Below are 14246 nucleotides of genomic sequence, written 5' to 3'. Positions count from 1 at the left end.
AACCTATCAGTGGGTTTTGTCCAGGCAGTCAGCACTCAGAGAGGAAAGTTCCTATTGGAGGTGCTGGTAGCTGGGAACTGCGTTTCTGGACTCTGGTGAGTTCTTGGGGGGCTGTCCAGACCTTGTGAAAACTATAATAAGCTTAACTGCAAAGGTTTTTACCTTCCTGAACACATTCATATTCACACACCCATTTGATCTTCAGGTGATGCTGTGAGGTGGCCAGGAATTAACCCCATTTAGCAAGGGGAGAAACTGAAGCCCAGAGAGGTGAAGTACTTGGGTTTTGGGGTTTAGCTGCTGAGAAACCTATGGACTCCCGCCCCACCTACCCATCCACTATCATTTCCTGATTATTTTATTTTATTTTTTAATTTTTTTTCCTGGACTGCTCAGCAGGAAATTTTATTTTATTTTTCTATTTTATTTTTATTTTTTAATTTTTTTTTAAAGACAGGGTTTCGCCATGTTGGTCAGGCGGGTCTTGAACTCCCGACCTCAGGTGATCCGCCTGCCTTGGCCTCCAAAGTGCTTGGATTATAGGTGTGAGCCACCAGTCCTGGCCATTATTTTATTTTAATTTTTGAGACAGAATCTGGCTCTGTTGCCAAGGCTGGAGTGCAGTGAGTGGCGCGATCTCGGCTCACAGCAACCTCCACCTCCGAGGTTCAAGCGATTCTCCTGCCTCAGCCTCCTGAGTAGCTAGGATTACAGGTGTGTGCCACTATACCCAGCTAATTTTTGTATTTTTAGTAGAGATGGGGTTTCACCATATTGGTCAGGCTGGTCTCCAACTCCTGACCTCATGATCCCCATGCCTCAGCCTTCCAAAGTGCTGGGATTACAGGTGTGAGCCACCTCACCCAGCATTTCCTGGTTCTTGAATCTTCCCTCTGGTGCCTGGGGCAAGACACTAACTGCTCAGTATCTCAGAGCACCGGCTTCCCTTCCTCCTCAGATGCCTTTCCAGGCTTCAGCTCTATGCTTCTCCTAGAACCATCAAGTCTGCTCCTACATTCTCGTTCACTCACCCATTCACAAACACTAGCTGAGGACCAAAAAACTGTGTGCCAGGTGCACAGGATATGGAATGAACAAAGCACTGCTCGCACCCTCAGGTTCACAGACCAGTGGGGAAAAGACACATTATCAGCTGTTTCCAAAACAGTGTGGTATACACAGAAATGGAGCACGAAAGGGGACCTGGGGATCTCCAAAGAAGCTCACCAAACAGTTTGGGGTGTCCTAGTTGGCTCCCTGGAGGTGTCATTTGAGTTTTCCTGAAGGATGAGAAATTAGCAAGGCACATGTAGCAGCAGAATCTAGTGAAGGCAGGAGCACGGCAGGTTCAGGTCTCGTGAGCAGTTGGGGGACAAGTTACAGAGCTGACACTGGGGTTTTGGTGGGGGCCAGATCACACAGGACACTGAATTCAAGCGAGGATGCCTCAGTTATATCTTGTAGACGGTGAGGAGTCACTTCAGAGCAGACGCTGGGTCAAATTTGTGTTTCTAAATGGAGGATGTTGGGACACAAAAGTCTGGAGAGATTTAGTAAGCTACTGGAAGAACAGAATATGAGAAAGGCGGCCGGGAACAGTGGCTCACGCCTGTAATCCCAGCACTTTGGGAGGCTGAGGTGGGCAGATCACCTGAGGTCGGGAGTTCAAGACCAGCCTGACCAATACTGTGAAACTCCATCTCTATTAAAAATACAAAGTTAGCCAGGTGTGGTGGTGCGTGCCTGTAATCCCAGCTACTCGGGAGGCTGAGGCAGGAGAATCACTTGAACCCAGGAGGCAGAGGTTGCAGTCAGCCAAGATGGTGCCATTGCACCCCCAGCCTGGGCAAAAAGAGAGAAATTCCACCTAAAAAAAAAAAAAAAGATGAGAGAGAGAGAGAGAAGGAAGGGCAGGGAGGATGGAGAGGAGGGGATGGATCCCCCAGATAGCTAGGAAACAGAATTGATGGTGCTGGGATGCAGATTGGATGTGGCAAGTGGGGGGAAGGAGGCAGTGAGCTCAGGATGCCAGCGGGGTGATGGGGTCCGGGGGGACAACCCTGGGAGATGGGTGTCACAGGAAATGTTGGTTCCACAGATAGGGAAACCAAGTCTCCAAGAAGTGAAACACACAGGACATGGGTGGGGGCGAAGTACCACATTAAGTGTCACTGGGTGCACAGGAGGGCTTCTGAGCCCATGGGGCCCCAACACCACCCTCCTTGCTCCTGTGGGGAGGCTGCCAGGCTTAGAATCTGCACACTTAGACCAGCTCCAAAACTGAACTGCTATTATCAGAATCTCCTTCCATCATAACAGGACTTATTCACCTCTAAGGCCCTGGCTTTCTCATCTGTAAAGTGGGGAGGCTGAGAAGGATTGGAAGCCAAGGTCTGTTCATAAGGCTTGGAATCTTGCCAGACTGGGGGTTCCTCTGGCTGTCATCCCCAAGTCTTCCTTGCTGGTGTTCTAGGGCTTAGCACAGGGATCCCCCCACCTCGTCTTCACTCAGTCCCTGGAACAGCACTTCTCAAACTTTAATATGCACAGAAATCACATGTAGATCTTGTTATAACATAGATTCCTATTAATCAGGTTTGGAGGCAGGGCTGAGACTTGGCACTTCTACCCAGCTCCCAGATGATGCTGATACTGCTGGTCTGTGAACCACACTCTGAGAAGCCAGTCTCTTGGCTTTGCAAACTTTCTCCAGGCTAATGACTCCCAAATTTATATTTCCAGTCCAGATATCTCCAGCTTCTTTTTTTTTTTTTTTCTTTTTTTGAGATGGAGTTTCGCTCTTGTCGCCCAGGCTGGAATGCAATGGTGTGATCTCGGCTCACCGCAACCTCTGCCTCCTGGGTTCAAGCGATTCTCCTGTCTCAGCCTCTTGAGTAGCTGGGATTACAGGCACGCATCACCATGCCCGGCTAATTTTGTATTTTTAGTAGAGACGGTGTTTCTCCATGTTGGTCAGGCTGGTCTTAAACTCCCAATCTCAGGTGATCTGCCCACCTCAGCCTCCCAAACTGTTGGGATTACAGGCATAAGCCACCACACCTGGTCTAGAACTCCAATTTCTAATTACAATTCTTATTTGGCATCTCCATTTGGATATTTAAAAGTTACCTTCCACAGAGCTTCCAAAGTAGCTCTTTCCTCAAACCTAGTCCTCTCCAATGCTTCCCCCAAAACACGTTCCCCCAAAATCTAGGAGATGTCTTTGAATCTCCTGTTTCACTTATCCTCTGCATGCAAACTGCCAGCAAGTGCTATCTCCTTTACCTCCAAAGCATATCCTGACCCCGTCCACTCCATGGAGTAGAGATGACCCCCACTCCACCTCCCTAGACCAAGCCACATCTCTTGCCTGTGCTGCTATAGTAGCCACCAACCTGGTCATCGTGCTTCCCTCCTGCCTCCCCTCCCCGCCCAAATTCTCTACAGAGCAGTCAGAGAAATCTTATTTTTTGAGACAGTCTCGTTCTGTCACCCGGGCTGAAGTGCAGTGGCATGATCACCACTCAGAGGCAACCTCTGCCTCTCAGGTTCAAGCAATTCTCATGCCTCAGCCTTGTGAGTTGCCAGGACTACAGGTGTGCACCACCACACCCAGCTAATTTTTGTATTTTTAGTAGAGACAGAGTTTCACCATGTTGGCCAGGCTGGTCTTGAACTCCTGACCTCAAGTGATCTGCCCGCCTTGGCATCCCAAAGTGCTGGGATTAATTAAACTCTTTTAGGAGCTTGCACCTCACTTAGAATTAAATGGACGTCTAATCTTGGCCTACAATGCCTAGCACAACTGGCCTCTGCTTCCTTTCCAGCCGCATCTTGGGCAAACACCTGGCTCTGGGGTCACAGCTGTATCAACCTCTCATCCCCGAGCTCACTCAGCCCGTTTCCCCCCTCATGGCCTTTGTCCTGACTGCCCTCTGCCTCCTGGTCCTGGCTGACCCCTTCTCACCATTCAGATCTCAGCTTCTGGGTTACCTTTCCAGAAAGGCCTTCCCTGACCACCCAAGCTCTCACCCCAGTTTAATTCTGCACGTGTCCTATCAGTAGCTGACCTTGGCCTGTTAAGTGTCCCTCTCCCCTACTGGGAGGTAAGACCCATGGAAACAATGAGCTTGTTCTTTACCTGATTCATCAGCAGCCAGAACAGGGCCAGAATGGGTGCTCAGAAAATACTGCATGGGCAAATGTCATTCCCCAATTTGAGCCTGTTTCCTCATCTATAAAACAGGGATAGCAGAGCATCTACCTCACAGGGATAAGATTAAACGAGATATTCATGTGAGCCCCAGGCACAGTGCCTGGCACTTGGTCACCTGTGGTTAATGATACTGTTATCAATACCATAATGGAATCCCCTGGCAGCAATGCGTGGGCAGGGCCAGCGGGATTCCCACACACTTCCCAGATGACCTGGTTCCAAGCAGCTGGGCTAATTGGCCCTGGCCCATTTTCTGTCACTGCCAATGTCCTCGACATCTGATAGCAGAGGGAGGGTAAATTCAGGGATGAAGAGTGGAGGAGAGCATGCTTCAACTCAAAGGTTTATTAGAAAGGCCATGGACAGACGAACCCTGAGTAACCAGCTGAGGAAGAAATGAAAAAAGCCCCGCCCCTCATGGCCTGCCCACTGGCCTCCTGTGAACTCTGTCCCCTTGCCAACCCCGAAAGAAGTCAGCCAAAAAGTGCTTTCCACATCCTCTCTCTGGGGCTGCCCAGCGTGACCGCAGGGGGTCCACTGGCAGGGCCGAGGTGGATGCTGGTGCCTGAAGCCGGAAGCCAGCAGGGCCTGAGTCCCCTCCTGTAGCAGGAAGTAGTTCTAGAACCCCCAGCAGAACAGAACGGAAAAGGAGCTGATTGGGGATCGAATGAGTTCTACTAAACAGTCAGAGGCTCTGAGAGATGTGACACTGGACTGCCTTGGAGGTGTGTGCAGATGGCTACAGATGGCCAATCGTGGGGGTTCCCAGGGTGGGATCCCAAAACTGCTTTAAAGAGTCTCAGAGAACCCCAGTGTGACTCAGTTCCCCTCCTGGGGCCGCACTGGCTGTTTCTGCTCCCAGAAAGGCAAATGGATCTTGTAAAAATCCATGGTGGTTGATGCAATTTTTTCCATAAAAAAAGAGTTTGTACAGTGAATCGCTTTCCACCAGCAGAGCCTGAGCCGAGAAGAGTCCGTCCTGGGGAAGGAGAAGGCACTTCTCACACCCTCGCTAGGGGTGGTCTGGGCTGGCAGCTTCCCTGGCCCCTCGGGTTCCAGTTCCCTCTGGCCCTGTGACTCCAGCCTGCTCTCTCTGGGAAGCATGCCGCCTCCGTCAAGCTAGCACTGCCCTGTGGCCTGAATGCCTTGGTGCCTCACAGGGTGGTGGACGGCAACTTTCTCACTCGTCGCTGAGCCAGGATGGATGACTCGATGGGCTTCAGCTGGGGGGTGGGCTTGGAGCTGTTGAGTGCGGAGTACGTGGCTGCCATGGCTCCCTGAGAGAGAACGGGGCGGCGGGGAGGGAGGTCAGTTTACAATGGTGGGAGATGCAGTGGGGGGGGGGATACATGCCCCAAGGGTAGGCCAGCCCCTCTCAGTGTTCCACAGCCCACTGTTTTTCTCTGTTTTTGTTTTTTTTTTTTTGAGATAGAGTTTCAGCTCTGTTGTCAGGCTGGAGTACTATGGCACGATCTTGGCTCACTGCAACCTCCGCCTCCCAGGCTCAAACGATTCTCCTCCCTCTGCCTCCCAAGTAGCTGGGATTACAGGTGTCCACCACCATGCCCAGCTAATTTTTGTTTTTTTGTTTTTTTTTTTTTTTTGACATGGAGTTTTGCTCTTGTTACCCAGGCTGGAGTGCAATGGCGCAATCTCGGCTCACCGCAACCTCCGTCTCCTGGGTTCAAGCAATTCTCCTGCCTCAGCCTCCTGAGTAGCTGGGACTACAGGCATGTGCCACCATGCCCAGCTAATTTTTGTATTTTTAGTGGAGATGGGGTTTCACCATGTTGACCAGGATGGTCTCGATCTCTTGACCTCATGATCGTCTTGGCCTCCCAAAGTGCTGGGATTACAGGCGTGAGCCACCGCGTCCAGCCTAATTTTTGTATTTTTAGTAGAGACTGGGTTTCACCATGTTGACCAGGCTAGTCTCGAACTCCTGACTTCAAGTGATCCGCCTACTTATAATCCCAAAGTGCTGGGATTATAGGCGTGAGCCACGGCACCTGGTCCCATAGCCCACTGTTAATCTAGCCTCAGTGGTCCTTTATGGTCATGGGTCCTGCATCCCCAATCAGATGGGAGGGTTCAGAGGTCAGCAGCTGTGTCTTCCAGAGGACTGGGGGCTGTGAGTGTACCGTGACACTGTGGCAGTTAGACAGGCTCCCTAACTGTATCTTCCTCTCCTATGTTTCACCTCATGGCATTTCCTGGCTCTGCCACAAGTCCCTGATCATGCCACCTTGGGCTGACCTCCCAGATGCCCAGCAGCCCAAGGGTGGCCATACCTTCACAAGCTGCAGGTCTTGGTGGGACAGCTGGCTTTGGGGAAGCTTGTCTTTCTGGGTGACCCATGGATGCTGCAGAACCTGCTTGGCTGTGAGGCGCTGGTGGGGATCTACGTGTAGCATCTTGGACACCAGGTCCTGGGGACACAGTGGGCAAGGGGTTGGTGGGAGGGTTGCAGGGGAGCAGGCCTCTGATGGGGCACAGGAAGGCAACCATCTCCTGCTAGCTCCCGCCTGAACCCTTGCAGCAGCCCCTGTGATCCATTCTCCAGTCTGCTCAGGGCTCCCGCACACAGCCAAGGTTCCTGTCTCCGGGCCTTTGCTGCTCTAGACTCTTTGTCCTGGAACACCCATTTCTCCTTTACCTCCAAAACGCCATGGGGGAAGGTAGGAAAATCCTCAGGTTTGGGCTTTGACAGACTCAGGTTCAAAACTTGCCTTTTGTACTCATCAATTGAGTGCCCTGGGCAAGTTGCTTCAACTCTCTGAGCCTCAGTTTCCCTGCTGAGAAATAGGAATAACCACGCCTGCCTCACAGGTTGATGCCGCACATAGAGGGCTCAACTCTGTCTGGAATACAGATTCCCAATAACCAAAAACTGTTGTTAATACTAGAAGCTCACATGCCACCTCCTTGGAGGAGGCTCTGCTTAGTATGGCCAGTTACTCTGCTCTGTGTCTCCATGGTCCACACCCCTGGCCAAGATGGTCCACCTATCTGGGCCGCCAGGCACTGCTGTTCCTTGTGTGCCAACCTGTATCCCTCACTACACTGTTTCCACAAGGCCGGAGGCCAGGACTGTGGTTATGCAGCCCGTTGTGCCCTACAGGGCCCAGAATGAGAAGGGCCAGTGAATGATCACCAAGTTACCCTAACATGGTACGGGGATTGTGGGGGTGGTCTGCCTGGGAATCTTCCACTTGGAGAAATATAGCAACAGGGATTTGTGGAACATCTACTTGGAGAAATGAGGCTGTTCACGAACAGCTGAAAAGCCCTGGGACGGGACCCTGCCTCCCTCCTCCAAATGAGGCCATGCAGGCCTTACAGACTCACCTTGGCTGTCTCTGAAACTGTGTTCCAGTTTCCCCCACTGAGGGTAAACTTCCCACTGCCGATCCGGGTTAGGATTTCCTCTGGTGTGTCACTGGGCCCGTTGGCAAATGGAGTGTATCTGCAGAAAAGCCCACACGGTCTGGGTATAGACTCTGGCCTCCATCCTGGGGCTAGGGCTGTGGTGGGAGACTGTGTCTCCCCACGGAAGGGGTGCTCCCAAGGCAGAGTTCCCAGAGGCAGGACCATGTCTCTATTTCCAGACCATCCTGAGGCAGGGCTGGCTGAGCCTTTCCTATCAGACAAGCACCACCCAGCCCAAATGCTAGGGCTGCAGGAGTGGGGAAGGGTCCAGGCCAAAGGGCACTCACCCTGCCAGCATGGTGTAGAGCAGAATGCCCAGGCTCCAGATGTCACAACCTTCATCGTAGCCCTGGCGCTTCAGCACCTGGCAACAGGGCAGGGCAGGTGGTCAGCCTGGGGGCAGTAGAAAGTTGCCACAGATGCTCCTGCTACTGCTCTCAAGGGCAGGACAAGGGTCCCAGCCACAGGCTAGATCTTCCCTTGCCAGCTGGGCCAAGGTCACAGAGACTGGAGCCCTGGCCAATGTGGGGCCTCTGGGAAGGGGCATAAGGCCTCCAGTTCCCCCTCTCTTATAGCAGAGGAGGCTGGGCCACTCACCTCGGGCGCCACGAAGTTGGCTGTGTAGCAAGGTGTCATGAGGAGTCCATTCTCAGCCCGCAGCTGTTTGGCAAAACCAAAGTCGCAGATGCGCAGGCACTCAGGATTCCCGGACTCGTCCACGTACAGGATGTTGCTGGGCTTCAGGTCCCTGTGCACAACCTAGGGGCAGGGGGCTGGGGTCAGTTCTCAGTGCGGGGAGGCGGCTAGTGGCCCAGGTCAGCTGCCAGGGATGAGAAAGTTACACAGACAGGGTGTGGAGAGATGGGAGCACAGACCTGGACTCCGAGAGCAGGGGAAAGGGCTGAAATGAGGGCCTTGCTGCTGCTGCTACTGCCCACTTGAACTCTGTGTAGGTGTCTACAGGTAGCTCTAAGTCAACCTGTCCAAAACTGAACTCCCAATTCTCCCCTAAAACTACTCATCACATAATCTTACCTCGTGGCAACTCCATCCTTCCTGTTACTTAGGTCAAAACCTAAGAAGTGTCATTCTCCAAAGTCTAAAAAGTGTCATTCTCTTTTTTTTTGAGACAAGTCTCCCTCTGTCGCCAAGGCTGGAGTGCAGGGGCAAGATCTCGGCTTTCTGCAGCCTCTGCCTCCCAGGATCAAGTAAGTCTCTGCCTCAGCCTCCAGAGTAGCTGGGATTACAGGCACCCCCCATGATGCCTGGATAATTTTTTGTATTTTTAGTAGAGGCAGGGTTTCTGACATTTTAACATTTTGGGCTGGATGATTAAAAAAAAAAAAGAGAGAGATGGGGTTTCACCATGTTGGCCAGTCTGGTTCCAAACTCCTGACCTCAAGTGATCCACCCGCCTTGGCCTCCCAAAGTGTTGGGATTACAGGCATAAGCCACCGAACCCAGCCCTATTTTCCTAATCTTTATAATCTATGAATATACTGCTTTACTTTTATCTGTAGCATTTGCCACCACTTAACATAATATTCAATCTGTTTTCAGAGTCTGCCCACTGGAATGCAAGCTCCATGAGTGTTTTGTTCACTGCTGTATCCCAGCACTTAAACTAGCTCCTAGTACATGGCAGGTATTTAATAAAGACCTGTTGAATGAATGAATGAATGACACTTACTGCTGAGGCCATAAGCAAACAGCTTTCCTCTGGGCCCTGCTTGCTCATCTCTAACTTGAGGGGGGTGAACCACTCCACATTTCATTCTTATCCTTCTCACACTCTGTAAGGTTTTTTTTTTGTTTTTTTTTTTGAGACAGGGTCTCTGTTGCCCAGGCTGGAGTACAGTAGCATGATCATGGCTCACTGCACCCACAACCTCCGGCTCAAGTGATCCTCCCACCTCAACCTCCCGAGTAGCTGGGACTAGAGGTGTGTATCACCACACCTAGCTAATTTTTAAAACATTTTTTTGTAAAGACAGGGTCTTGGCTGGGCGTGGTGGCTTATGCCTGTAATCCAAGCACTTTGGAGGCCAAGGCGGGCAGATCACCTGAGGTCGGGAGTTCAAGACCAGCCTGACCAACATGGTGAAACCCCGTCTTTATAAAAAAAAAAAAAAAAGAAAAAAGACAGGGTCTCGCTATGTTGCCCAGGCTGGTCTTGAACTCCTGGGCTCAAGTGATCCTCCTGTCTGGGCCTCCCAAAATGCTGGGATTATAGGTGTGAGTCACTGTGCCTGGCCTGTACAGTTCTATTCATAGTCAATCCTCTAACTATCAATTACCAATACCTCTCAGATCTCTAACCCTGGTCCAGAACTTCCCTGAGTCTTGGCTCATAAATCCAGCTGCCTGCCACATGGCAACCACGGGATGTTCCACAGAACCTCAAACTCAACACATCCCACACTAAACTTCTCATTTCCTCATCTTCCTGTTCCTTTTCCCCTGAGCTGATGGAACCTGCCTGGGCATTGTCAAAAATCCTTCAAAGGCTCCTTACCTGCAAGACAATGCCCCAACCAAAGTCCCTAGCCTAACATAGGAGGCACAGCCATCTTCTGTTCCAGCCTCATTGTCCATTGCATCCCCTCAGGTGCCCAGAGCTCAGGGTTGAGAGCCCAGAGGCTCCTTTGGTAACAACCATAACCCTACGTCTGTGGAATGCCCATACCCAGTGCAGGGCCTAGCACAGAGCAAATGCTAAGTGAACTTTGTGCAGTGAATGAACAAATCACACCTCTGAAACACAGAGACACATTGCAGGTTAGATTAGTAGAGTTCTGCAGGTCAGTTTTTTCTTTTTCTTTCTTTTTTTTTTTTTTTTTGAGATGGCGTCTTGCTCTAACCTGCCAGGTTGGAGTGCAGTGGCACAACCTTGGCTCACTGCAACCTCCAACTCCTGGGTTTAAGTGAGTCTCCTGCCTCAGCCTCTCGAGGGATTACATGCGTGCACTACCATGCCTGGCTAATTTTTTTTTCTTTTTTTGTATTTTTAGTTGAGACCGGGTTTTCACCATGCTAGCCAGGCTGGTCTAGTACTCCTGACCTCAAGGTATCCACCCACCTCGGCCTCCCAAAGTGCTGGAATTATAGGCATGAGCCACCGCGCCTGGCCACAGTTAGTTGGTTTTATTCAGATAGTCCTTTCACAGTCTCAGTTGATCCCCAAGCCCTCCAGCAGTGCCCGTGGAGCCTGTAAAGAGGGTAGACATGGCCCAGCACAGTCCACCTCCACAGGGAGAGGAGTGCCAGGTAGTTAAGGACGAAAGGGCCACACTGTTAGGGTGGCCCCAGCAATGAACTGTATCCACATCTCAGAGAAGGTCCCTTGGGCTCTCTCCTTCAAACACAATCCTATAGCCCACAGCACAAGGCCAGGTCCCCAGGAATGTGGACTCTTCCCCACAGAGGGCCTAGCCAAGATTCCTAGAGGTCAGGAATGCTCAGCTTGGCTGAGGACACCAACTACCCTGTACAAGAGAACTCCGGCCTTCAGCCTGGAAAGGTGTCAGCCCCTGAGGCTTTTAGCTTGATAGGCTGCTGGCCTTTAAAAAAAAAAAAACAAACAAAAAAAAGAGAACTCCCAGTTTACAAAGAACGTTCCCAGTCACGATCTCACTGGAGCCACCCACCACACCTCCGCAGGTGGACAGGGATTATTAGCTCCGTTTTACAGAAGAGAAAACCAAGGCTCTGAGAGGACAATTTTCTTTTTTCTTTTGAGACAAACTCTTGCCAGTGGCACGATCTCGGCTCATTGCAACCTCTGTCCCGGGTTCAAGCAACTTTCATGTCTCAGCTTCCCAAGTAGCTGGAATTACAGGCGTGCGCCACAACGCCTAGCTAATTTTTGTATTATAGAGACAGGGTTTCACCATGTTGGCTAGGCTGGTTTCAAACTCTGGCCGCCAGTGATCTGCCCACCTTGGCCTCCCAAAGTGCTGGGATCACAGGTGTGAGCCACTGCACCTGGCCTGAGAGGACAATTGACTTGCATGTAAGTCAGAGGCAGAGGCAAGACCAGGACCCAGTTCTGAACTTAATTCCATAGTCTTTCCAGTTTAGCATAGCACACATGACACTCCTGGGACACAGGGATATAGAAGTTGTTGATCTTTTTTCCTATCCTACTACAACATAGAGAAACGACAAACTTCTGCAGGAAACTGTCTCACCACTGCCCAGTATCAGAATAGTAGGGATGGTGAGTGGGGGAGGGGAAGCACAGCTTGAAAAAGCCCCACAGATGATTCTGATACCTGACCCTCGGGTGTGTATTTAGGGGGAGGAAAAGTATAGTCTCACATCTCACTGCATGGAAAATCACAATGGGCTGGGCAAGTAATGAGTGAAGCCAGGCAGAGTGGGAACCTCCAATCCATCCAAAGAGGGCAGCGGCTACCTGGCTCTAGCTGACAGTCGGTATGTAGCAACTCAGACCCAGTTTTCTAAAAAGCAGCCAAATTACCAAACCTTACTAAACTATACCTCAAATCAAAAAACACCCCTTATCAGCGGCCAGGTGCAGTGGCTCACACCTGTAATCCCAGCACTTTGGGAGGCTGAGGTGGGTGGATCACAAGGTCAGGAGTTTGAGACCAGCCTGGCCAACATGGTGAAACTCCATTTCTACTAAAAATACAAAAATTAGCTGAGTGTGATGGCGCATGCCTGTAATCCCAGCTACTAGGGAGGCTGAGGCAGGAAAATGGCTTGAACCCAGGAGGCGGAGGTTGCAGTGAGCTGAGATCCTGCTGCTGCACTCCTGCCTGGGTGACAGAGCAAGACTCTATCTCAAAACAAACAAACAAAAAAACCAACAAAAACACACCCCTTATCTTGCAGCCCAAACAAAATATATGTGTAGGCTGAATGCAGGCACTGAGGCAATAGGCTGTGACCTCCAGAAGAGTTAGGATTCCTGTCACAGGAAGGAGTTGGGCAGGCCAGGCTGTGAAGCCCGGCTTTACCATCCACTTGTAGCTGTGTGGTCTTGGGCATGCCAATTAACCTCTCTAGCCCTCAGTTTCCTCACTTGTAAAATAGAGCTGATAACAGTATTCAACCCGAGGCTTACAGGGAAGAACAGGAATATTTAGTACAGAGCTTGGGAGATGACAGATGTCACAGTAACCCCAGAACTGCCTGGGACTGAACCCCTCTGTCATGCTGGATGTTAAGATACAGTGACTGCTTGTGAAGAAGCACTTTAAAACTAGAGACCAGAGGTGGCTGTCCAAAGCAGCATTGGACCACATGCATGCGTTCAGAGCACAGGTTCGACCAGGCACAGTGGCTGACGCCTGTAATCCCAGCACTCTGGGAGGCTGAGATGGGTGGATCACCTGAGGTCAGGAGTTCATGACCAGCCTGGCCAACATGGTGAAACCCTGTCTCTACTAAAAAATACAAAAAATCAGCCAGGCATGGTGGCGGGCACCTGTAATCCCAACTACTTGGGAGGCTGAGGCAGGAGAATCTCTTGAACCCGTTAGGCAGAGGTTGCAGTGAGTCGAGATCACGCCATTGCACTCCAGCCTGGGCAACAGAGCGAGACTCTATCTCAGAAAAAAGGAGCACAGGCTCTGGGCTGGGTGCAGTGGCTCACGCCTGTAATCTCAGCAGTTTGGGAGGCTGAGGTGGGAGAATTGCTTGAGCCCAGGAGTTTGAGGCAACAGGGTGAGACCCTGTCTCTACAAAAAAAAATTTAACAATTAGCCAGGTGTGGTGGCATGGCTGTAGTCCTATCTATGCAGGGTGGGGGTTGTTGAGGAGGGAGGAGCACTTGAGCCTGGAAGGTCAAGGCTGCAGGGAGCCATGATCATGCCACTGTACTCCAGACTGGGTGACAGAGTGAGACAGTCTCAAAAAAAAAAAAAAAGAGTTAATATGTAAAGTGCACAGAACCCTGCCTGGCCTGTGGAAAGTGGCATGTAGCATCAGCGCCATCAGCAGCAGTGGCAGCAGCATCTTCAGCAGCAGCATGAAATGATTTGCATTTAGGTACCTGTGACTGGCCAAAAAAGAAGTGAAGTTGTTCTAAGTGAATCATCTGGTTAAAGAGAGAAGCCCTCTCACTCCTGCAACATAAGATGAAAAGGACAGACAACCCAATTTTTAAAAATGGACCAAAGACTTGAAGAGGCATTCATAAAAGAGGCTGTCCAAATGGCAGTACACATATGAAGAAGTGCTCAACTTCATTAATCACCAGAAAAATACAAATTAAAACTACAATGAGATACCACTCCACACCCACCAGAATAACAATGATTGAAGAGATTAAAAATACCAACTGTTGGCAAGTACCAGAACTCTCACACACTTTTGTTGGGAGTATAAATTAGTAAAACCACTCTGGAAAACTGTTTGGCAATATCTGCTAAAGAGGAACACACAAACACTCTGACCCAGCAATTCCACTGCTAGGTATACAACCAACATTAAAATGTACATATGTGCCGGGCGCGGTGGCTCAAGCCTGTAATCCCAGCACTTTGGGAGGCCGAGGCGGGTGGATCATGAGGTCAAGAGATCGAGACCATCCTGGTCAATATGGTGAAACCCCGTCTCTACCAAAAATACA

General features: G+C 50.6%; 1 protein-coding gene across 4 annotated transcripts in view; it reads right to left on the bottom strand.

Annotated features, from left to right (window-relative positions):
• Nucleotides 1-4543: 4543 nt before the first annotated feature.
• RPS6KA1 (ribosomal protein S6 kinase A1) overlaps nucleotides 4544-14246 on the bottom strand; it is a 48459-nt gene continuing 38756 nt past the window's right edge. For all 4 annotated transcript variants that reach the window (XM_032300966.1, XM_032300967.1, XM_032300965.1 and 1 more), the window contains 5 exons: nucleotides 8243-8404; nucleotides 7933-8009; nucleotides 7565-7682; nucleotides 6508-6645; nucleotides 4544-5493 (listed from right to left, as the gene is read on the bottom strand). In XM_032300966.1, coding sequence (XP_032156857.1) covers nucleotides 5371-5493; nucleotides 6508-6645; nucleotides 7565-7682; nucleotides 7933-8009; nucleotides 8243-8404 — 618 coding nt within the window. In that variant the 3' untranslated portion in view covers nucleotides 4544-5370. The remainder of the gene's footprint in view (nucleotides 5494-6507; nucleotides 6646-7564; nucleotides 7683-7932; nucleotides 8010-8242; nucleotides 8405-14246) is intronic.

The sequence above is a fragment of the Sapajus apella genome, unplaced genomic scaffold (assembly GCF_009761245.1).
Source record: "Sapajus apella isolate SASKATOON/1434 unplaced genomic scaffold, GSC_monkey_1.0 scaffold43, whole genome shotgun sequence".
NCBI lineage: Eukaryota > Metazoa > Chordata > Mammalia > Primates > Cebidae > Sapajus > Sapajus apella.
Note: the sequence above shows the minus strand (reverse complement) of the source record. Positions and strands in the feature narration are given on the sequence as shown.